Here is a 22,439-nt window from a genome sequence, read left to right as displayed (position 1 = left end):
CAGTCGAGAATGTCGTCGTTATTTATAGATTTTTTTATAGTGAAGACCTTTATCAAAGAAATAATCAAAATCGAGCGGAAAGAAAAAAGACTTATTCGTAAAAAAATTTAAGACGATTTGAAGTCTACAGAAATATCTAGGGTGAGGAGAGGACTTTTTATTTTTTTAAAGTTGTATAAGTATTTTGGAGAATTTTTATTGGTTAAAATTTATATTCAATGAATTCTAAAAGAATCATAAAAAATTATGTAAACTTTGAATATCAAAAGATTTACATAGAATTTTAAAAAATCAAATTTAAATAAAAGAAACTTATTTCTTTACCATATAATCTATAAAAATCTAATTTAGATATCATTAAATTTCTATAAAATTTATAAAATTTAGATCGGATACAACTAAAATTTTAAATTCACAAAAGTCAAACATTAAATACACTCCTAAATTAAATTAAGTACAAATATTTAATCGTCTGTAGTTCACAAAATCTTTATTAATTTATTGCCTACCGTAGATCTTTTGTTACAGAAATTGCAACAGAGCAATAAAAGAAATGGCGGCGATCTTCAAGTCTCCGGCGTCGGGCGGCAGTCGGTGCGGCAGGTGGGGCAGGACGAGCGTCCGACGAGCCACGCTTCGACGCACTGCGCGTGGAAGCCGTGACTACAGGGCGGGAGCACGCGAACGAGGTCGCCCTCCTCCAGCTCGGCGAGGCAGATGGCGCACTCCGGCGCCCCTGCCACCCTCGTCGCCCCGGAGGAGAACGAAACCACGGGCCCCGATAGCTGCGCCGCCGCCGTAGGCTTGTCATCCTGATCACCGCCGCCAGCATCGTGGGTGGCCCCCGCGCGGTCTCTACCGAGGTTCCGGCCGCCCAGGAGGCGGACGAGGAACCTGTACGCGACGTGCAGCGCGAAAGCCAGGGCCGTGGCGCCGAGGAGCACCACCAGGACGGTGGCCATGTTGACCCCGAAGTCCTTGCCGCTGGTGTATGGGCCCCACGTGTTATTGGTGGTGGCCGCGACGACGTCGCTCGGCGAAGGCATGGTGTTCGACAGAATGACGATGCGAGCAGCAGCAGCAGCAGAAGCAGTGGAGTTTTTTTAGAGACTGAGCGAGGCAGGCAAACTGGTGGAGCCCAACAGCAACGACAACAGCAGAAGTTGCAGAGCAGGAGAAGAGAAGAGAAAGAAACAAGCTATGCATGGGAATTATACGTGTAGGCGTTGGACTACAAGGCATGGCATGGCTTTAGCATGAGAGTAGGCAGTCAGGCAGAGGGTGGTGTTTGAAGAGGGCTTGTGCGCATCCTTTTGTTGGTTTGTTCATAATGGTATAATGGTGAAGAGGGAGGAAGTTTGATGAATTTGTGGGCGAGTTTGATTAAATTAAATAAATTTGGAATAATCAAAAGATGCCCTTAAACAACAGCATCATATTGAAATTGCAGCAAAGCAATATCATTTTAAAAAATAATCAACATATAAATTTTAAAGTCAATATTATTTTTGAAATACAATACAGTGATACTATTTTTTTAAAATTCAATATCATTATACATTTGAGAATATCGTAATTTTAAACGCGCTAATTGCCGAATTAAATTAGAGGAAGGGCGTGATGGTGGTCGGTGGTCCCCTATGCCCTCCACTCTTCTCCTGTGGCTGGGTTGATGCGTGCGGTTAGAGTGAGTTTGGAGGTTTGCTGGGGGGCCCATAGGAATGGGAATTCGGAGATCATTGGTTTCGCTTGAGGCGGTACCTAGGAGCCGTTCAACCCACGCAATTATTATTATTATTATTATTATTATTATCAAAAATATATTTTTTTAAAAAATAAAATAAAAAGAAATCTCTTACATTCTTTTCATGTCGAAGAAAATATTAAAATAATATGTGGAATATTTGAATTTGATTTGAAGTTTTAAAAATACAAATAATTTTGATTTTAACTCGACGTGCAAAATAAAATTCTAACTTTGAAGTATTTTTTTTATTTATTTTTGGTAGCAATTTTGACTACAACTGCTATAATAAAAATAATATTATATATAAAATAATATTATATCAAAATATCCTATTATAATTTAATAAAACATATTTTAATTAATCAAAATTACTCGATCTAATATTATTGCCGCAGTTTAGTAACTTTGATACACGTTTTTATATTCTTATATTTTTAAAAGATTTATTTATTTAGTTGTTAACATTATAAAGGATAATTAAAATCCATAGAATAAAAGAATATTCTGTTTATTTATTATTTTTTTTTAGTTAGCACTAGAACTTACTAATCCTAAAAATAATTCCAATATAAGTTTTGATGGATCATTAGAATAAATTTAAAAGTACTCATAATGAATAGTCCACCATATAATACGCTGTAATTGAGAAGAATATATTTTTTTAGTTAATATCATATAGTCAACTTAGGTTAACTAATTTTAGAGGAGACTAATCCGGATTAATTTTAAGGGAGAGTAATCCAATTATACGGAAGTTACTCATGGACTATCAGAGTGAATTGGAAAATACTTGTAACTAAGGTTGCAAATGAATCGAGCCGAGCTCGCACTCGAGCCGACCTGAGCTCGAGCTCGAGCAAATTAAAAAGGCTCAGCTCAAGCTCAAGCTCGAGCTCGAGCGAGTTTCTGAATTTGAGCTCGAGTTCGGCTCGACCATTTAATCATGAGCTCAAGCTCAGTTCGAAAATAATGAATTTAAATATAAAAATAAATGCGCACAAACTGAAATTTAAACCTTCAATCTCTAACAATCTTATAAAACACTCTAGCCACAAACACCTCCTCAATTTATTACTTAACTTTAAAATAGTAACTATTTTAAATATTAAAATATTAAATTAGCCGAGCTCGAACAGGATCGACGAGCCTTCGAGCCAGTATTAAATAGACTTGAGATCGGCTCGATCACGGTCAACTCCCGAGTCAAGTTTTGACCGAATCATTCACGAGCGGCTCGCGAGTAGCTTGACTCATTTGTATGTCTACTTGTAACAGATAATTTATCAATTTAATCTTCTTAGGTCAACCTTCTAATAAAAATATTTATTTATTAATTTATCAAAAAAAATTAGACATTTAGAAATTAAAAAGATGTCAAGTCACTGTATCATTACTCCGAGGCCAGAATATTCTATTTATATATGAGCATGCCAAACATTGCATTGATGAGATTTGATCAAGCACAATCAATTAGATCTACACAAATTAGAAGAGTAATGTTAGTAGCTTTAATTACGTGGAGACCATTATAACGACATGACACCACAAAATGGTTGCAACTAAAATTGTCAACTAAACCCAAGCAATTTGCTCGTCATCCCTTGGTGGGATTGTTGCGGCCCCCACGAGGTCTGATGCAGTATTAAAACATGATCCGGCGGTAACGACGGAGGATCGTATTCGAGGGAAGTCAATGTCACGTGGAGGTCAAAGGTCAAACGGCCGATCGGAAAAGAAGGGGCCGATCGGCCGAACGGGGACTAAGCGGAAGCAAAGACAACCCGATGGAGAGTCGGGTCTCTGACGCTCATGGTGAACAAGGTCGCCGGGCCGAGCGGGTAGCCCGCTCGGCCGAGGCATAAAGCAGTAATGATGTGAACAGTTTTATCCGAGCGCACGACTGGAAATTTTCCGAGTGGATCAGTACCTACGTCCGGTCGGACGTGATGGGACTGCCGAGCGGCTGGATGCTCGGCGCGGGGAGAGAAGGGACAAAAGGACAAGGGGACATCGAGGAACATCTTCTGACAATGAGCATGTTCAACGACCAAGCCATACGCAGAATCTTACGACAGAAAGTTCTGCCGTCCCATCAGAGAGGTGCTCGGACTGTAGTAATATGGTGTCAGGCAAGCTTCTCTGGCAAGCCCATACTGAGGTATGGTAAGAGGACACGTGTATGCCTCGATATGTGTGCATAAGCCTCCTCACAGCTCTATATAAGGGTCCTCATACTTCGCCGGAGGTACACATTCTGGTAGATTCGAAGCCACCTCTTCATAGTTTCCTCTTGCCTGACTTGAGCGTTGGAGGGTCGTTGCCGGGAACTCCTTCCCGGCCCGACTTCTTTGCAGGTTCACCGGAGCTCTATACGGCCAGTCAGAAGGCTATGTCATCGGTTTGAAGAGCGTCATATGTCCAGCGTCCATCGATTCAGCATTTGGACAGTATCAAAACATTTAGAGGAGTAATAAAAGAATTAAAATTTAAATCTCAAATAGAATGAATATTTTAAACGTCAATGTCTGAATGCCCATAAATTATGATTTTAATTTACCTGATAGTTAGGTGATAGGTAGGGGCGTAGTCGGGGTATATATATATATATATATATATATATATATATATATATATATATATATATATATATATTAAAAATAATACTATATTTCACTGTCATTTTGACTTCTAATTCATCATCATTCATTATTAAAAAATTAAAATTAACCATATATTTTTTTAAAAAAAGTTACCGATTTAAGCTATCAATTGATATCAATGATAAAATATCATGACTTAAAATATTAGATATTAAATTTTAAAAATAAAATATATAATATTAAATAGATGAATTAAATTATAGAACATAAAGTAAGAGTTCTAAATTAAAATTGGATCTAGTTCAAATTAAATCCAACATGTAAGTATAAAGATAAGGATTATATTGGTTCAAACTGAGATTGATTTAGAATTGATTTAGTTAAATTATGACCGAACTAAATTTAAAGTTTAAATACGTTTGAGTAATTTTAAACTAATTAACATATATTTGAAAAACCTTCTTTTTTTTTTTCACCCTACGCACGCTTCAACCGTCATCTTGTTGTACACCACCATCGTGCTTTCTCCCTTCCCTTTCTTTTCTTTTTTTTTACCTTCCTCCTTTTCTCCTTCTCATTCTCTTCTCCAACGATACTAAACTTCCAGTTTTTCCTCTCCTTTTCTCAAGCACAAGAGATCTCTTTTCTTCTCATTTCTTTTCTCCAACAAGCAAGGAACACAGTATCAACTATTGCCCTCTTCTAATAATAAGAGTAGCTCTTGGCAACCCTCACATCTTCTTTCTCTTCTCATGTTTTCTATGATTTTATTGGCACCATAAGAATAACCCTGTTTTACCTTGCCTTGCTCTCTTTGTGTCATTGTCGAGCTCACCAAAGCTAGTGAAGGTTACTAATGAAGAAGGTAAAGCTATCCTTTTTTACTTCTTCCTCCATCTTTTCTTCACTATTTTTCTCAAAAGCAACGATCTTTTCTTTTAATTTTTTCCAACAAGAAACTCTTTACAAGCAGCATTTTTTCCACTTTGTCCAACCATAATAACAACAAGAGGAATAAATTATTCATTTATTCTTTCATGTTTTAGAAGGAGAGTTATAAAATATAAACTTTATTTTATTATATTGCTAGTTAGGATGGTTATTTAGATCCACTACAAGAATATCCCAGAATACTATGAAATTTTATTCCGTCGATGTATTTTGATAGAATACATCGACAGAATTGAGATTTCGTTGGTAACTCTTGACAGAATAAAACTTCGTCAGGAAGGGTAGAGCACATGCCACTAAACCCTAATATCCAACTCATATTACCGACAGAATTTGTGATTCTATCAGAATGCCCTAGCCCAAGCTACCGACCAAAATGTTATTCTATTGGGATCTCAATTCTGTTGGTAAAGTAGGGTTGAAAAATTAGGGCATAGCCCCAATTTTTCTCATGTGTGCGGCTTCTTCTTCCCGAACCATCTTCCAACGACTCCGACGACCGATAAGCTCTCTCTTCTTTACCATCACTCCCTCTTTCTGAATCCGTCAGCATGAAGTTAGCGGCATTGTTGGCCACCAGCACGTGGTTGCGACCACCAACACACGGTTGCAACTGCTAGCACGAGGTCGGCGGCGTGGCCAGTCCCCAGCTCACGATCGGGGGCTTAGCCTATCGCTAGCTGTTGGTCGCGAGCTTGGTTGTGATTGGCAGCTTGACCACAGTTAGCAATGTGGGTGACTGCCATAATGCGACCGACAACTTGAGCGACCGGTAGCTTAGGGCCAATAGCTTGACCAATGGCAGCTTGGGCGGTGGCCAACTGTTGGCTGTGGCTGGCAGGTTGTGTAGGATCATTGCGCGTCGATAGAGGGGAGGATGAATATCGACCATTATTTTTTTGTGCACTTTTGTTTGTGTTGGACCGATGCGGCCGGGTAGAAGGGGGGGTTGAATAGCCCTGAAAAATCAAACGCAGCCCTTTCTCGTACGATTAAGCTAACACATAAAAAATAGATTAAACAGAAAATAAAGCATAAAAACGAGGCACCGAATTTGACTTGGTTACAACCGGGGAGGTTGTTAATCCAAGGATGAAGATCGCACTAAGAACTCCTTCAGGCGGAGAAGCCTCTTTTACAGCAGTGTAAGCACAGAAAGACAGAAGCTAATCTAAACAGTGGAAGCACACAAGTGTTGTTTACAATTTCTGAACTGATGAAGAGCTTCTGGACCAAGGCTATATTTATAGCCTTGGTCGGGGCGCCTGGAAGGGTTCCGGCATAGGGGATAAAGTTTATCCCCACGTTCAGATCGCGTAAATCGCGATCTTGGTCAAAATCGGTCCCGGAAGCATTCCGGGCGCCCCGGAGCAAAAAGTCAACTTGGGTTGACTTTTTGTCCGGGACCACTTCTCCGTTAAGTCCCCGTCTCGGTCCGGGTCTTCTGCTCCGGATCCGCTTGATTGGGTGATCTCTGACATCCGGAATAGGGCTCACCCGAACCCATCTTCCGGTCTTCTCGAGCGTGCTTCCCTCCGGCTTCTCGTCCCTCGGAATTGCCGCGTGTCCCTTCTCGTTCACCAGCGTACTCATCCGCAGACTTCGTCCCTCGATCGCACCCCGTGCCGACCTTCGCGCTAGCTGCGTCTCTTGCTCCGGCTTTCGTACCTCGGAACCATCGCGCGCACTTCCTTCTCGTCCGCCGGTGTACTCTTCCGCAGCGCCTCGTCCCTCGGACGCACCGCGTGCCGTCCTTCTCGCTAGCTGCGTCTTCCGCTCGAGTACCTGTGCTCCTAAGCTCCTGCACACTTAGACACAAGGTTAGAAAACAACAGAACCTAACTTAACTTGTTGATCACACCAAAACCAACCTTGGGGTTCCAACAATCTCCCCTTTTTTGGTGTGATCAACCCAAGTTAAGCTAGGGTTAACTAGATAAAAAATAAATAGTTTTAGGCTACCTCCCCCTAGACATATACTTATTCTTCTCCCCCTTTGATCACAAAAAAATGGGGTTCCAAGAAAAAATCTAAGGGTTAAAGACTTAGAAAAAGTATTTAAAAAAAAATCTAAGTTTTTAAGAAAGTTAGAAAATTTTTCTAAGTATATAAATAAAATCCAAAAAAAAAAAATTCTAAGTAGGTAAATTGAAATAAAATGTTTTGAATAACCTTTTTCAAGCACTAATTAATTCTTGTATTAATGCTTCATTAGTAAGTTAATTAAACATTTATTTCAATATTTTAACTTCCTGTCGTGGCGAGGCACTAGGCCTTCTTGGTTATTGGAGCAACAACCACTTCCTTAGACAAAGCCTCATAAAGAAATTCTTTATTTAATTTTCTCACTTAAAGCGCTAATTTTACTTTTAAAATTAATTTAAGCATGATTTAGGAACCCAATATAGGTTCCAACCTACTGGATTAACTAAAAAGTTTTTAGGGACATATTTTCTAGAGATATTTTTAATTTGTCCCTGGTGATATCTATAATACCAATTTAAATTATTGAACCTTCTAAAATTGGTTTTAGATGAGCAAGCAGAGTTTTTCAAATTTTCTACTTGAATTTTTAAATTTTGAATTTCTAATTTTAATTTTTCATTTTCTAAATTTGATTTATCTAGCATTTCTAACGGACAAGATGTAGCTAATATTGCTTTTAAATCTTTATTTTCATTTTCTAATTTGCAGCAATCTTTTGTTAAAATTTTAATAAATTTAAACATTTTATTAGGAGGAAGAGATCGTACCTCACTTACCTTGTCGATCTCGTTGTCGGTTTCTCCCCCTGAACTGCTGCTCTCTTCGGACGTGGCTCCCCCTTCATTGATGCTTTCGATGCTCATTTCGGAAGAGCTTAATTCGCAGTCGTCGTCTTGATGACTCGCCATTAACGCGAGCCCGGAGAACTCCTTGACTTCTGATTCCGACGACGTATCGTCCCACGTCGCTTTTAGGGCCTTGCGATTTTGGATAGGCTTCTTACCCTTGTCCTTCCCGTTGTTCTTCAGTTTAGGGCAATTGTCCTTGACGTGCCATTCTTCATCGCAATGGTAGCAGCGGATGGTTCTTTTCTTTCTTCCCTGCGGATGGTTAGATTTCCTAGATTTACAAATATTTTTAAATCGTCTTACCATCATTACCATTTCCTCGTCGTCGAGAGAAGATTCTGACTCAGGTTCGTCTCTCGAAGCTTTAAGGGTGACATTATTCTTGGGCTCCTTCGGACCTGCACATCTTGACTCATGCACTTCAAAAGTTGAAAAGAATTCGTCTAATAAAATTTTTTCTAGATCTTTTGAAATGTAAAAGGCATCTACTAGTGATGCCCATTTTGAGTTTCTAGGAAAGGAATTTAGGGCATACCTTAGCGAATCTCGGTTACTTACCTCTTCTCCGAGATTCGTAAGTCTGGTGATGAGTTCCTGAATCCTCGAATGTAGATGTGCAATTGTTTCACCTTCTTCAAATCGGAGGTTTGTAAGCTGGTTACGAAGTAAATCCCGTCTTGCAAGTTTGGCTTCGGATGTTCCTTCGTGTAACTCAAGGAATTTCTCCCAAAGCTCCTTTGCCGAGTTGTAGGTACCGACTCGATTGACTTCTTGTGTTGGAAGTACACTTAGCAGATGAAATTCTGCTTTCTTGTTTGCCACGTGGTCAGCCTGCTCCTTCTTTGACCATTGATTTCTTGCTTTGCCCTCTGGTGCTTCATAGCCAAATTCCATTGTTAGTAATAAATCATAATCTGTTTCAAGAAATACCTCCATTCGCTTTTTCCAGCTAGCGAAGTCCCCTTCGAATTTTGGTGCGTGGATGTTGGATCCGGCCATCTTGTTGCTTCGTTCGGCGGTTAGTCCTCCTGAAGCGCCTCGACTCTGATACCATTTGTTGGACCGATGCGGCCGGGTAGAAGGGGGGGTTGAATAGCCCTGAAAAATCAAACACAACCCTTTCTCGTACGATTAAGCTAACACATAAAAAATAGATTAAACAGAAAATAAAGCATAAAAACGAGTAACGAATTTGACTTGGTTACAACCGGGAGGTTGTTAATCCAAGGATGAAGATCGCACTAAGAGCTCCTTCAGGCGGAGAAGCCTTTTACAGCAGTGTAAGCATAAAAAGAAAGAAGCTAATCTAAGCGGTGGAAGCACACAAGTGTTGTTTACAATTTCTGAAGAGCTTCGGACCAAGGCTATATTTATAGCCTTGGTGGAAGCGCTGGAAGGGTTCCGGCGCCCTGGGTGGATAAAGTTTTATCCCCACGTTCAGATCGCGTAAATCGCGATCTTGGTCAAAATCAGGTCCGGGCGCCCGAAAGTCATTCGGTTGACTTTTGTCCGGGACCACTTCTCCGTTAAGTCCCCGTCTCGGTCCGGGTCTTCTGCTCCGGATCCGCTTGATTGGGTGATCTCTGACATCCGGAATAGGGCTCACCCGAACCCATCTTCCGGTCTTCTCGAGCGTGCTTCCCTCCGGCTTCTCGTCCCTCGGAATTGCCGCGTGTCCCTTCTCGTTCACCAGCGTACTCATCCGCAGACTTCGTCCCTCGATCGCACCCCGTGCCGACCTTCGCGCTAGCTGCGTCTCTTGCTCCGGCTTTCGTACCTCGGAACCATCGCGCGCACTTCCTTCTCGTCCGCCGGTGTACTCTTCCGCAGCGCCTCGTCCCTCGGACGCACCGCGTGCCGTCCTTCTCGCTAGCTGCGTCTTCCGCTCGAGTACCTGTGCTCCTAAGCTCCTGCACACTTAGACACAAGGTTAGAAAACAACAGAACCTAACTTAACTTGTTGATCACACCAAAACCAACCTTGGGGTTCCAACAGTTTGCTCTATCAAAATCGTTAGTATGCAGCGGAATAATAGTAAATGAAATAATAAGAAAGACACGCGGGATTTACTTGATTCCCAACCCCCCATGGTCAGCATGTCTAAGGCCTATGCACTCAAGCATGAGTCCACCAGTGGTCTCCTTTCTGAAACTTTCCATAGGCGGAGAAACCTGTCTTATAGTTTATCAATCACAAGTATAAAAGAATGATAAAATAATGACATCTTGTAATAATAAAAGTACAAACAAATAAATACTTTGTCGGGCCGATCCAGAAGTCCTAAGTGTAGTGCATCCTTCCTAGAGCTCCCGAGTCGTAAAGTTTTACGTCGTAGCTTTCCTTTTAAGCACACAAAGTATGAGTAGTAGTTGGATGGGTGCTTTGAACGTAAATCCTTCGTCTCCTTTTATAGAGTTAGATTAGATCCTTATTTGGATAAACTCTTATCTAGATGAAATCTTATTTGGATGAAGCCTTATCTCTATTCACATCATCTGACTTATCCTTATCCTCATCTAAATTATAAATATGAATCAGATCTTTTACCACATCATCTTCCACGTCAGTATTTCATAACTCATCAATTTGGACTGAACTTAATCGGTCTACCAAACCACTGGTTTGGTCTACTGAACTGGTTTGAGTCCGATTCAACCCGAGTCAAGTCCGATTCACTCATTTGTGTTTGTCTTCTCTCTGTTTTACTTCCAGCTCTAGGTTCCTGCAAAACAATCATATAAAAGACAAACAAGCAACCCAGCCTATATCTATAAGTTTACCTTGTTGGAACCCCAAGGTTGTTTTGATGTGATCAACAAGTTAAGTTAGGTCCTGTGGTATTTTAACCTTGTGTTTAAGTGTGTAAGAGCTTAGGAGCGCAGGGGATCGAGCAAAAGAGGGACGGGCTCGGTGCGTTTGAGGGACGAGGCGCTGCAGAAGATTACACCGGCGGATGAGAAGGAAGTGTGCGGTGTTTCTGAGGGACGAAAAGTCGGAGCGGAAGATTGCTCGGGGAACAAGAGATGCAGCTAGCGAGAAGGTCGGCACGGGAGAGAGCCGACGGGTTCGGTGCATTCAAGGGGCGAAGAGTTGCGGATGAGTACACTGGCGGACGAGAAGGAAGCACGCGACAATTCTGAGGGACGAGAAGCCGGAGTGGAAGCACACTTGAGAACACCGGAAGTTGGGTTCGGGTGAGCTCTATTCCGAAAGGCCGAGATCACCCAAGTAAGCGGAGCTAGAGCAGAAGACCCGGGCTGAGGCGAGCAACACCGGAGCAGAGGGCCCGGAACAAAAGTCAAGTAGGTTGATTTTAGTGGTCCGGACGCCCAGAGCGATTCCGGGCACCTGGAACCCAATTTTGATCGGATCACATTTGACCACGATTCGTTGCGAAGGGGATAAAATTTTATCTCCTCCCAGGTGCCTGGAACCCTCCAGGCGCCCCGACCAAGGCTATAAATACAGCCTTGGTCCAAAAGCTATTAATTCATTCAAGCAATTAGCAAACCAACATTTGTGCGCTTCCATTTTTAGTTTAGCTTATATTTTTTGTATATTATTGTTGTAAGAAGTTTCTCCACCTGAAGGAGATACTAGTACGGTTCATTCTCTGACGACCTGGGATTTACCCCGCCATGTACCTATGACCTGTGTACCTGCATGAACCTCCCTCCATATCCGTGGGCCCGACACTAGGGGGCCGCTAAGGTAGCGGATCTACCTTTTTTTTTAGTACGGTTCATTCCTTGGATTAACAACCTCCCCGGTTGTAACTAAGTAAAAATTCTTGTGCCTCTATCTTTTTAGTTCTTTCTTTAATTAATGCAAGTGTTATTTGAAAGTCCAAGAAGGGTAGTCTTGTTTTGTATTTAGGCAGGCTATTCAACCCCCCTTCTAACCGGCCAATGCGGTCCAACAAGTGGTATTAGAGTCAGGACACTTCATGAAGACTAACCGTTGATCGAAGCACTGAACAAATGGCCGGAGCTAACATCTATCCACCAACATTCGAGGGGAAGTTCGCATTTTGGAAGCGACGAATGGAGGTTTATTTTAAAAATGATTTTAATATGTTATTAATAATGAATTATGGTTATGAAGCTCCAAAGGATACAAAAGGAGAAGAACTTGCGGAGCATCAATGGACTGACGAGCAGCGCGACGAATTCATGACAAACGGTAAGGTTGAATCCCGCCTTCTAAGTGTACTACCTGCCCAGGATCTCAAAAGAGTCGGAAAATATAAAAGTGTAAAAGAACTTTGGGAAAAGTTCTTGAAGCTCTACAAAGAACCGATTGAAGCCGAATCCGACTCCTCGATGGACACCGAGTCGTCGTCACAAGAGTCCGAGATCGAGGAAATTACCGGGACAGCCTTAACAGTCGAATTCCATCCCGAGGACACAGAAAGCTCATCCCAGATGAGCATCGATGAAGGGGGAGAGTTTTCGGAAGAAAACAACTCAACAGGAGGAGAATCAATAACCGACAAGGTAAGTCAGGTATGACATCCACCTCTTGACCAATTGATTAATTCAATCAAAACTTTGTCGAAAGATTTTTGTGAATTAGAAATTATATTGTCGAAAGATTTTTACGAATTAAAACCTAAAAAGTTATTAACAAAGAATAGTAAGTTAAAAGAAACTCTAGCAACAGCTTGTCGATTAAAGGATTTCGACAAACTAACTGTTGGAACCCCAAGGTTGTTTTTGTTGGTGCAACCTTAGGTCAAGGTTGACCTGGTTGACCCGACTCGAGTTGACCTGACTCGAGTTGTATTTTGATGTTTGACGAGAACATAAGAGTTATATTTTGATGGGAGATTGTTGGTGCAACCTTAGGTCAAGGTTGACCTGGTTGACCTGACTCGAGTTGACCTGACTCGAGTTGTATTTTGATGTTTGACGAGAATAGAAAAGTTCTATTCTGATGTTTGATGAGAATAGTTGAAGTTGTATCTTGATGTTTGACAATGATACAAATTTGGGAGATTGTGGGTGCAATCTTTGGTCAAGGTTGACCTGGTTGACCCGAGGTGAGTCGACCTGATTCGGGAAATCCTGGTGAGTGAAGCCAGGTGAAAGTCCTGGTGAGTGAAGCCAGGAAAGGGAAAGTCTTGGTGAGTGAAGCCAGGCAGTTGGAAAGTCCTGGTGAGTGAAGCCAGGCAAGAGAAATCCAGATAGGTCAAGGTTGACCAGACATCTGGTGAAAAGTCCAAGTATGGAGACTTGGCACGAGAAAAGTCCAAGTATGGAGACTTGGCACGGAAGAGTCCAAGAAGGGAGCTTGGCACGGGAAAAGTCCAAGTATGGAGACTTGGCACGAAAAAGTCCAAGCAGGGAGCTTGGCACGGGAAAAGTCCAAGTATGGAAACTTGGCATGGGAAGTCGGAGAGGGCTTGGTAGCTCGTTCTCCGGACTAGGTCAGAGAGGGCTCGGGAGCTCGTTCTCTGGACCGGACGTGGAAGTCGGAGAGGGCTCGGTAGCTCGTTCTCCGGACTAGGTCAGAGAGGGCTCGGTAGCTCGTTCTCTGGACCGGATAGAGTCAGAGATGGTTCGGTAGCTCGTTCTCCGGACTAGGTCAGAGAAGGCTCGGTAGCTTGTTCTCTGGACCGGATGGAGTCGGAGAGGGCTCGGTAGATCGTTCTCCAGACTAGGTCAGAGAGGGCTCGGTAGCTCGTTCTTTGGACCGGATGGAGTCGGAGAGGGCTCGGTAGCTCGTTCTCCGGACTAGGTCAGAGAGGGCTCGGTAGCTCGTTCTCTGGACCAGACAAAGTCGGAGAGGGCTCGGTAGCTCGTTCTCCGGACTAGGTAGGGTTTAGGGCTGGGAGCTCTAAACCTAGATCGGTCTGGTGACCGATCCAGTGATACTCTGATTGTCTGGATCGGTCTGGTGACCGATCAGTAACCAAACAGAATGTTTCTGTGAGTTAACTGATCAGTCTGCAGACCGATTAGGAAACGTTCAGGAGGCAGAGAACAAGGATGGCTGACCGGTCTGGGGACCGATCAGCCTAGGGCCTGATCGGTCCACAGACCGATCAGAGCCATCCTGGACCGATCAGGTTGGAGCCTGATTGGTCCAGGCCTAGCCGTTGCGATACAACGGCTAGATTTCTCTGTGTCTTCTTTGTCTTCTTCGCAGGTGCAGATGATATAAAAGCCTCTATAGTGAAGGTGCACAAGACTTCTTCTTCCTCACTACTGCGATTTGAGCTTTGTTGAGCTCCTCTTTGCTGAAGCTTCGCGTGAGCTTCGTGCTGGTTTTCTAGCTGCTGGAGCCGTGAAGCTGCTGCTTCATCAACGGACTCCAACGAGAAGGCAAGAAAGTGTGTTTATAAGTTCTATTGTTCTTGTTTGTTTCCTCTATTGTTGTACTCCTCTGTTTTGCTGTTGCAAAGACTTTGTGGTGAGGTTTCTCCACCCAGAAGGAGTTCATATTAGTCGGTTATCCGGGGTTTCATCCACCGACGGATTGATAGGCTTTGTCCACCTTACGGACACGCCGAGGAGTAGGAGTATCATCTCCGAACCTCGTTACATCGCTGCGTCTAAGGTTTGAATTCTCCATTTACGTTTCTGTTGTTATTTTTTCGCTGCGCTAACTTGATTTGTAGAAAGAAATGATAATTTGGGGTCGGCTATTCACACCCCCCCCTCTCTAGCCGCATCCGAGGATCCCAACAAGTGGTATCAGAGCAAGGTTGCTCTTCGTCGGATTAACACCCAAGGGAGCACAAGCTAGAGAATGGAGTTATTTGGAGAAGACGTCACAATTCCACTTTTCTACGATCGTGACGACTTCGCGTTTTGGAAGGTAAGAATGAAGTACTTTCTTATGACTAACCTAGAAAATTGGAGGTGTGTGCAATTAGGTTTTACTCCTCCATTGGATAAAGAAGGAGAACTTTTGGAGAAGAAGAGTGGACGAAGGAGCAAATCCACCAATCAACCATCAATGATGAGGTAACGAAAATCATTGAATTTTCTTTACCTAATGATGTTTTGTGTAGGATGGGTGGATATAACGATGCCAAGGAGTTGTGGAATAACTTGGCGAAGTTCCATGAGGAGAACTCCACTTCAAGTCATGAAGAGGAGTCAAGTGAGCCAAGTAGCTCACATCATGGAGGCATGGATTTAGAGGTTGAGAGCTACTCAACATCTAAGGAAGAAGAGGAGGAGAGTTCCTCTTCAAGATCGGAGCAAGAAGAAGAAGCTTCTATCTCCGGAAGGGATGAAGAAGAGAGCTCACATCCATCCTCAACCCTAGGTAACTCAAGCCATTTAATTTCAAATAAATTACACATAATGTGCTTTGAGTGTAGGGAATTTGGGCATTACAAGAGTAAGTGTCCAAAGAGGGTTAGGAAGACTCCACCAGCGCCAAAGGTCAAGGAAGCCGGAGTCCCGACACGCAAAGGCAAGGAGCACGTGGTGTGCTTCCAATGCAAGCGAAAGGGACACTATAGGAGTCAATGTCCGAGGGGGAGGCAACCTCACAAGGACAAGAGACCGAGCACGTCAATAGGGGGAGCTAAGGCAAACCCTAAGGTAACATTTAAGTCTCATTCTTGCAATTTGAATAAGACACATGTTAATAGTAGTTTTGTTGCAATTGTCAATAAAGATAGGCATGACAACAATAGAAATCAATACATGTGCTTAGGTGCCAAACATGTTAGCCTAGGTAAGGACAATACTAGAAATGCCAACCCTAGGACTAACTCATCTAAGGTTAAGGAAAACCTAGGTAGAAATCCCAAAACAACTAGACATATGCCTAGGAATACCTCAAAGAAAAATGACAAATTAAAACTTGAGGTATTAGAAAAGGAAAATCAAGTCTTGAGGTCAAGACTTGACACCTTAGAAAAGACCCTTAAGAATTTGGAGAAGTCAACTCTAGGGTCTAAGGGTCAAAAGCAAAAGCCCAAGGACATGAGAGGTTTGAGTCACAAACCTAAGTCTCAAGTGGTCAAGCCCACTTACCATAATGTTTCATTCGATTATGGAACAAGACCTAGGGCTAGGAAGACCATCACCAAGGTCACAAGGGGAGTCACCCCTAGAGTTGATCTTGATGAGTCCCAAATGACCAAGGCTTTAAAGCCTAGGAGGGTCATTAGGAGGGTTGCTAGGGAAGTCATCCCTAGTGAATATTTAGTGAACCCAATGAGCTCAAATAGGTATTGGGTTCCTAGGAGCGTGATTCCATCATGCTAGATGGTTTAGGGTGTGCCAACCTTACTTGAATAGGTAGTTAACCTAATCATGGCAAAAGATGGCATTTTAGGAATTTTCAAGGTGTAATCAAGCCTTGAAAATGAAATGGAAAGTTATTCCTAAGATGATTAGCATGTACCAACCATATTCGAGGAGTTCTCTTAGGTCAGTTTAATTGGCACATAGTGATCTAAACATCCTTGGTATATGATTTTAGGTCTATTACTCTTAGGAATATAGAACCTATGGCAAAATGATCAAAATTATCAAAAATGACAACTAAGGCTAGAATTAGGTATTTCCTATACCTTTACATGTTATTTGCCATATATTGTTTGTCATATGCCATGTCATGACATCATATTTAATTTAGTATCATTTGAAATGTCATGATAATGCTTAGGTTATTTATATGTCATGCCTTAGTTAGAGTTTCACACTTTATGCCATGACATCATGACATTGGCACATGTTCCATTTATGATACTATTTTATGCCATGTCATCATCTCTTGCATTTATAATCAATGAAATTGATTTAAGGACTACAACACAATTTGATATGGAGATCAAATTATTGTTTAGAAAATGCATGAGAACCTAGTTAAGATGACCTAAATCCATATCTCACATCAAAATTGACTTGGATGTGTTTGATACACCTTAGATGTGTGTGAGATATTAGGATGATGAGTTAGGATCAAGGTGCATAGTTCTTGTACATAGATGAGCCTAATTCGAAATTGGAGGATCATAGGGAAAGCTTGTGTACAAGTCATGTACACTTAGCCCTAAGATTGTGGTCCTAAATTGAATGGTTTAAAATAATTTCAAAATTGATTTGAAAAACCTTGATGAAGCTTTTCTAGTGATAGCATTCATCATTGAGCAAGATGATACAAAGTTGAGGTAAACTTGAACTATTTCAAAGTTTTTAAACTTTGTATCAAGATTTGAAAATGGAAGTTATTTTCATAGAAAACTATTTTTCCATGATAGTATATGTTATGAGGAATGTATCCTCAAAATTTTATAATTTTTGGAATTTTCTGTAATTTTGTAGGGGTTTCTAAATTTCGGGAGGAAGAAATTCAGAAATCAGCATGTGTGACCGATCAGGAGGTTCCCTGATCGGTCCAGGGGATGCTGGATCGGTCACTTGACCGATCCAGGGAAGGTCTGATCGGTCAGGTGACCGATCAACGCGTGCCAACTTGCTGATTTTCGACTGTTTTGTCTGAAATTTCAGCTGGGAGTTGGTGTTTTGGATTTCTAAAGGCTTGAAACTCTCCAAGACATTGTTGGTGCAATGGTCAAGGGGGAGTTGACCTTTAGGGGGAGTTTTACCTATTAGTCAAGGGGGAGTTGACTTTTAGGGGGAGTTTTTACTCCTAAAGACTTGAGTGATATGAGATTATCACTAAGTTAATTGTTGACCTTAGTATCAAGGGGGAAATTAAGGGTTTCAATGAAAGGTTGGGACCTTCATTAGAAAGAAACTCTTGACCTTGATTCACTCTTTTTGATGTGTGTCAAAAAGGGGGAGAGTGTAGGTTTGGGGAGAATGTTCAAGGAAGAATATTAGAAAACCTAAGTTAGGTTATGGTTTTGTCAAACATCAAAAAGGGGGAGATTGTTGGTGCAACCTTAGGTCAAGGTTGACCTGGTTGACCCGACTCGAGTTGACCTGACTCGAGTTGTATTTTGATGTTTGACGAGAACAGAAGAGTTGTATTTTGATGGGAGATTGTTGGTGCAACCTTAGGTCAAGGTTGACCTGGTTGACCTGACTCAAGTTGTATTTTGATGTTTGACGAGAATAGAAAAGTTTTATTCTGATATTTGACGAGAATAGTTGAAGTTGTATTTGTTGGTGCAACCTTAGGTCAAGGTTGACCAGACTCGAGTTGACTTGACTCGAGTTGTGTTTTGATATTTGACAAGTTATGTTTGACAATGTTTATACCTTGATGTTTTACAAGGATACAAGCTTGGAAGATTGTGGGTGCAACCCATGGTCAAGGTTGACCTGGTTGACCCGAGGTGAGTTGACCTGACTCGGAAAAGTCCAAGCAGGGAGTTTGGCACGGGAAAAGTCCAAGCAGGGAGTTTGGCATGGTGAAAAGTCCAAGCAGGGAGCTTGGCACGGGAAAAGTCCAAGTATGGAGACTTGGCACGGAGAAGTCCAAGTATGGAAGCTTGGCACATGGGAAGTCGGAGAGGGCTCGGTAGCTCGTTCTCCGGACTGTGGTCAGAGAGGGCTCGGGAGCTCGTTCTCTGGACCGGATGGAAGTCGGAGAGGGCTCGGTAGCTCGTTCTCCGAACTGTGGTCAGAGAGGGCTCGGTAGCTCGTTCTCTGGACCGGATGTGGAAAGTCCTGGTGAGTGAAGCCAGGTGAAAGTCCTAGTGAAGTCAGGCAAGGGAAAGTCCTGGTGAGTGAAGCCAGGCAGACGGATAAATCCTGGTGAGTGAAACCGGGCAGATTGGAAATCCTGGTGAGTGAAGCCAGGTGAAAACCCTAGTGAGTGAAGCTAGGTGAAAGTCCTGGTGAGTGAAGCCGGGCAAGGGAAAATCTAGATAGATCAAGGGTGATCGGACATCTGGTGTTGAGAAGGTCAAGTAGGTCAAGGGAGTGACCGGATACTTGACACGAAGAGAAAAGTCCAAGTGGGTCAAAAGGATTGACCGGACACTTGGTGGGGAGTCTTAGCAGGTCAAGGGAGTGACCGGATGCTAAGCATGATGTACCAACAGGTCAAGGTTGACCGGATGTTGGTTTGGAAGGTTTGGGACTTGGTTTGGGAAAAAACCAAGCTCTGGATCGATCAGTGGATCGATCCAGTGATACACTGGGTATCTGGATCGGTCTTGTGACCGATCAGTAACCAAACAGTAGTCTACTGAGTGTTATCTGATCGGTCTGCAGACCGATCAGGAAACAACGATCAGAAGGCAAGAAGTTCGGAAGAAAAGGAAGAGACATACATGCTGATCGGTCCCGGGACCGATCAGGGAACGCACAGAGAGTTGGGCAACTCTCTGTGAAGCGTTCTGATCGGTCTGCAGACCGACCAGCATAGAGCCTGATCGGTCCCCATGACCAATCAGATCAGCTCCAGACCGATCAGGGTGATGCCTGATCGGTCTGGCCCTAGCCGTTGTGACTCAACGGCTAGGTTATTTCGGGATTCTGTGTTCTGGTCTTTTTGCTTGCAGGTTCACAGGTTGGCTCAGGATATCAGAGGTTATAAGAAGAGATCGAGGGCTGCTACTGTTGCTTCTTCTTCTTCCTCTCTGTTTCTGCTTGCTGCTGCAAGTTCTTCTGCGAGCTTTGCTGAGCTCTTCGTTCTTGAAGCTTTTTGTGAGCTTCCACTCGGCTGGGACCAACTGATCAGTTACTGTTGCTGTTGTGGTTGGATCCGTGAAGTTGCTGTTTCATCCAGTCGACAAGAAGGCAAGCTAGGGTTATTACATTTTTGTATTGCACTTAGTTTCCTGCTGTATTCTTGTACTCCTGTTTATCTTGCTGTTGCAAGACATTGTGGCGAGGTTTCTCCACCCATAAGGAGTTTATATTAGCCGGTTTTCCGGGGACTCATCCACCGACGGATTGATAGGCTTCGTCCACCTTACGGACACGCCGAGGAGTAGGAGTTTCATCTCCGAACCTCGTTACATCGTCGAGTTCGAGTTTGAGGTTTGATCTTTCCTTTTTGCGTTTCTATTTAGTTATTTCTGCTGCGCTAACCTTGATTTGTAGAAAGAAACGAACGATTTGGGGCGGCTATTCACACCCCCCCCTCTCTAGCCGCGATCATCGATCCTAACAGTATCTTGATGTTTGACAAGGATACAAACTTGGGAGATTGTGGGTGCAATCTTTGGTCAAGGTTGACCTGGTTGACCCGAGGTGAGTCGACCTGATTCGGGAAATCCTGCTGAGTGAAGCCAGGTGAAAGTCCTGGTGAGTGAAGCCAGGCAAGGGAAAGTCTTGGTGAGTGAAACCAGGCAGTTGGAAAGTCCTGGTGAGTGAAGCCAGGCAAGGGAAATCCAGATAGGTCAAGGTTGACCAGACATCTGGTGAAAAGTCCAAGTATGGAGACTTGGCACGAGAAAAGTCCAAGTATGGAGACTTGGCACGGAAAAGTCCAAGCAGGGAGCTTGGCACGAGAAAAGTCCAAGTATGGAGACTTGGCACGGAAAAGTCCAAGCAGGGAGCTTGGCACGGGAAAAGTCCAAGTATGGAAACTTGGCATGGAAAGTCGGAGAGGGCTCGGTAGCTCGTTCTCCGGACTAGGTCAGAGAGGGCTCGGTAGCTCGTTCTCTGGACCGGATAGAGTCGGAGAGGGCTCGATAGCTCGTTCTCTGGACTAGGTCAGAGAAGGCTCGGTAGCTTGTTCTCTGGACCGGATGGAGTCGGAGAGGGCTCGGTAGATCGTTCTCCGGACTAGGTCAGAGAGGGCTCGGTAGCTCGTTCTCTGGACCGGATGGAGTCGGAGAGGGCTCGGTAGCTCGTTCTCTGGACCAGACAAAGTCGGAGAGGGCTCGGTAGCTCGTTCTCCGGACTAGGTAGGGTTTAGGGCTGGGAGCTCTAAACCTAGATCGGTCTGGTGACCGATCCAGTGATACTCTGATTGTCTGGATCGGTTTGGTGACCGATCAGTAACCAAACAGAATGTTTCTGTGAGTTAACTGATCGGTCTGCAGACCGATCAGGAAACGTTCAGGAGGCAGAGAACAAGGATGGCTGACCGGTCTGGGGACCGATCAGCCTAGGGCATGATCGGTCCACAGACCGATCAGGCCTCGAAGCCAACTCTCACAGATAGTTGGCTGATCGGTCTGGGGACCGATCAGCCTAGGGCCTGATCGGTCCACAGACCGATCAGAGCCATCCTGGACCGATCAGGTTGGAGCCTGATCAGTCCAGGCCTAGCCGTTGCGATACAACGGCTAGATTTTTCTATGTCTTCTTTGTCTTCTTCGCAGGTGCAGATGATATAAAAGCCTCTATAGTGAAGGTGCACAAGACTTCTTCTTCCTCACTACTGCGATTTGAGCTTTGCTGAGCTCCTCTTTGCTGAAGCTTCGCGTGAGCTTCGTGCTGGTTTTCTAGCTGCTGGAGCCGTGAAGCTGCTGCTTCATCAACGGACTCCGACGAGAAGGCAAGCAAGTGTGTTTACAATTTCTATTGTTCTTGTTTGTTTCCTCTATTGTTGTACTCCTCTGTTTTGCTGTTGCAAAGACTTTGTGGTGAGGTTTCTCCACCCAGAAGGAGTTCATATTAGCCGGTTATCCGGGGTTTCATCCACCGACGGATTGATAGGCTTCGTCCACCTTACGGACACGCCGAGGAGTAGGAGTATCATCTCCGAACCTCGTTACATCGCTGCGTCTAAGGTTTGAATTCTCCATTTACGTTTCTGTTGTTATTTTTCCGCTGCGCTAACTTGATTTGTAGAAAGAAACGATAATTTGGGGTTGGCTATTCACACCCTCCCTCTCTAGCCGCATCCGAGGATCCCAACAGTTTTGATGTGATCAACAAGTTAAGTTAGATCCTGTGATGTTTTAACCTTGTGTCTAAGTGTGCAAGAGCTTAGGAGCACAGGGGGACGAGCAAAAGATGCAGCTAGCGAGAAGGACGACACAGGAGAGAGCCGAAGGGCTCGGTGTGCCCGAGGGACAAGGTGCTGCAAAAGAGTACGCGGGCAGACGAGAAGGAGGCGCACGGCGTTTCCGAGGGACGAGAAGTCAGAGAGGAAGGATGCTCGAGAAGGTCGGAAGTTGGGTTCGGGTGAGCCCTATTCCGAATGGCCGAGATCACTCAAGCAAGCGGAGCCGGAGTGAAAGACCCGGACCGAGGCGAGCTGAACCGGAGTAGAGGGTCCGGACCAAAAAAGTGAACATTGTTGACTTTCTTGGTCCGGGTGCCCGAAACCCTTCCGGGAGCCCGGACCTAGATTTTATCTAGATCGCAGTCAAATGCGATCTATTTGAAAGGGATAAAGTTTTATCCCCTTCCCAGGCGCCTGGAACGCTCCAGGCGCCCCGACCAAGGCTATAAATACAACCT

General features: G+C 43.6%; 1 protein-coding gene across 1 annotated transcript; it reads right to left on the bottom strand.

Moving 5' to 3' along the window:
- Positions 1 to 357: 357 nt before the first annotated feature.
- Positions 358 to 1,338, bottom strand: LOC121968423 (RING-H2 finger protein ATL79-like). The gene has a single exon (XM_042518804.1). The coding sequence runs from the start codon at positions 1,044 to 1,046 to the stop codon at positions 567 to 569; it is 480 nt and encodes a 159-aa protein (XP_042374738.1). The 5' UTR covers positions 1,047 to 1,338; the 3' UTR covers positions 358 to 566.
- Positions 1,339 to 22,439: the final 21,101 nt, after the last annotated feature.

This window comes from Zingiber officinale, chromosome 3B (genome assembly GCF_018446385.1).
Source record: "Zingiber officinale cultivar Zhangliang chromosome 3B, Zo_v1.1, whole genome shotgun sequence".
NCBI lineage: Eukaryota > Viridiplantae > Streptophyta > Magnoliopsida > Zingiberales > Zingiberaceae > Zingiber > Zingiber officinale.
Note: the sequence above shows the minus strand (reverse complement) of the source record. Positions and strands in the feature narration are given on the sequence as shown.

What these genes read in the sequence shown, in the direction of transcription:
- LOC121968423 (XM_042518804.1), bottom strand. Translation starts at nt 1,046, where the DNA reads ATGCCTTCGCCGAGCGACGTCGTCGCGGCCACCACCAATAACACGTGG.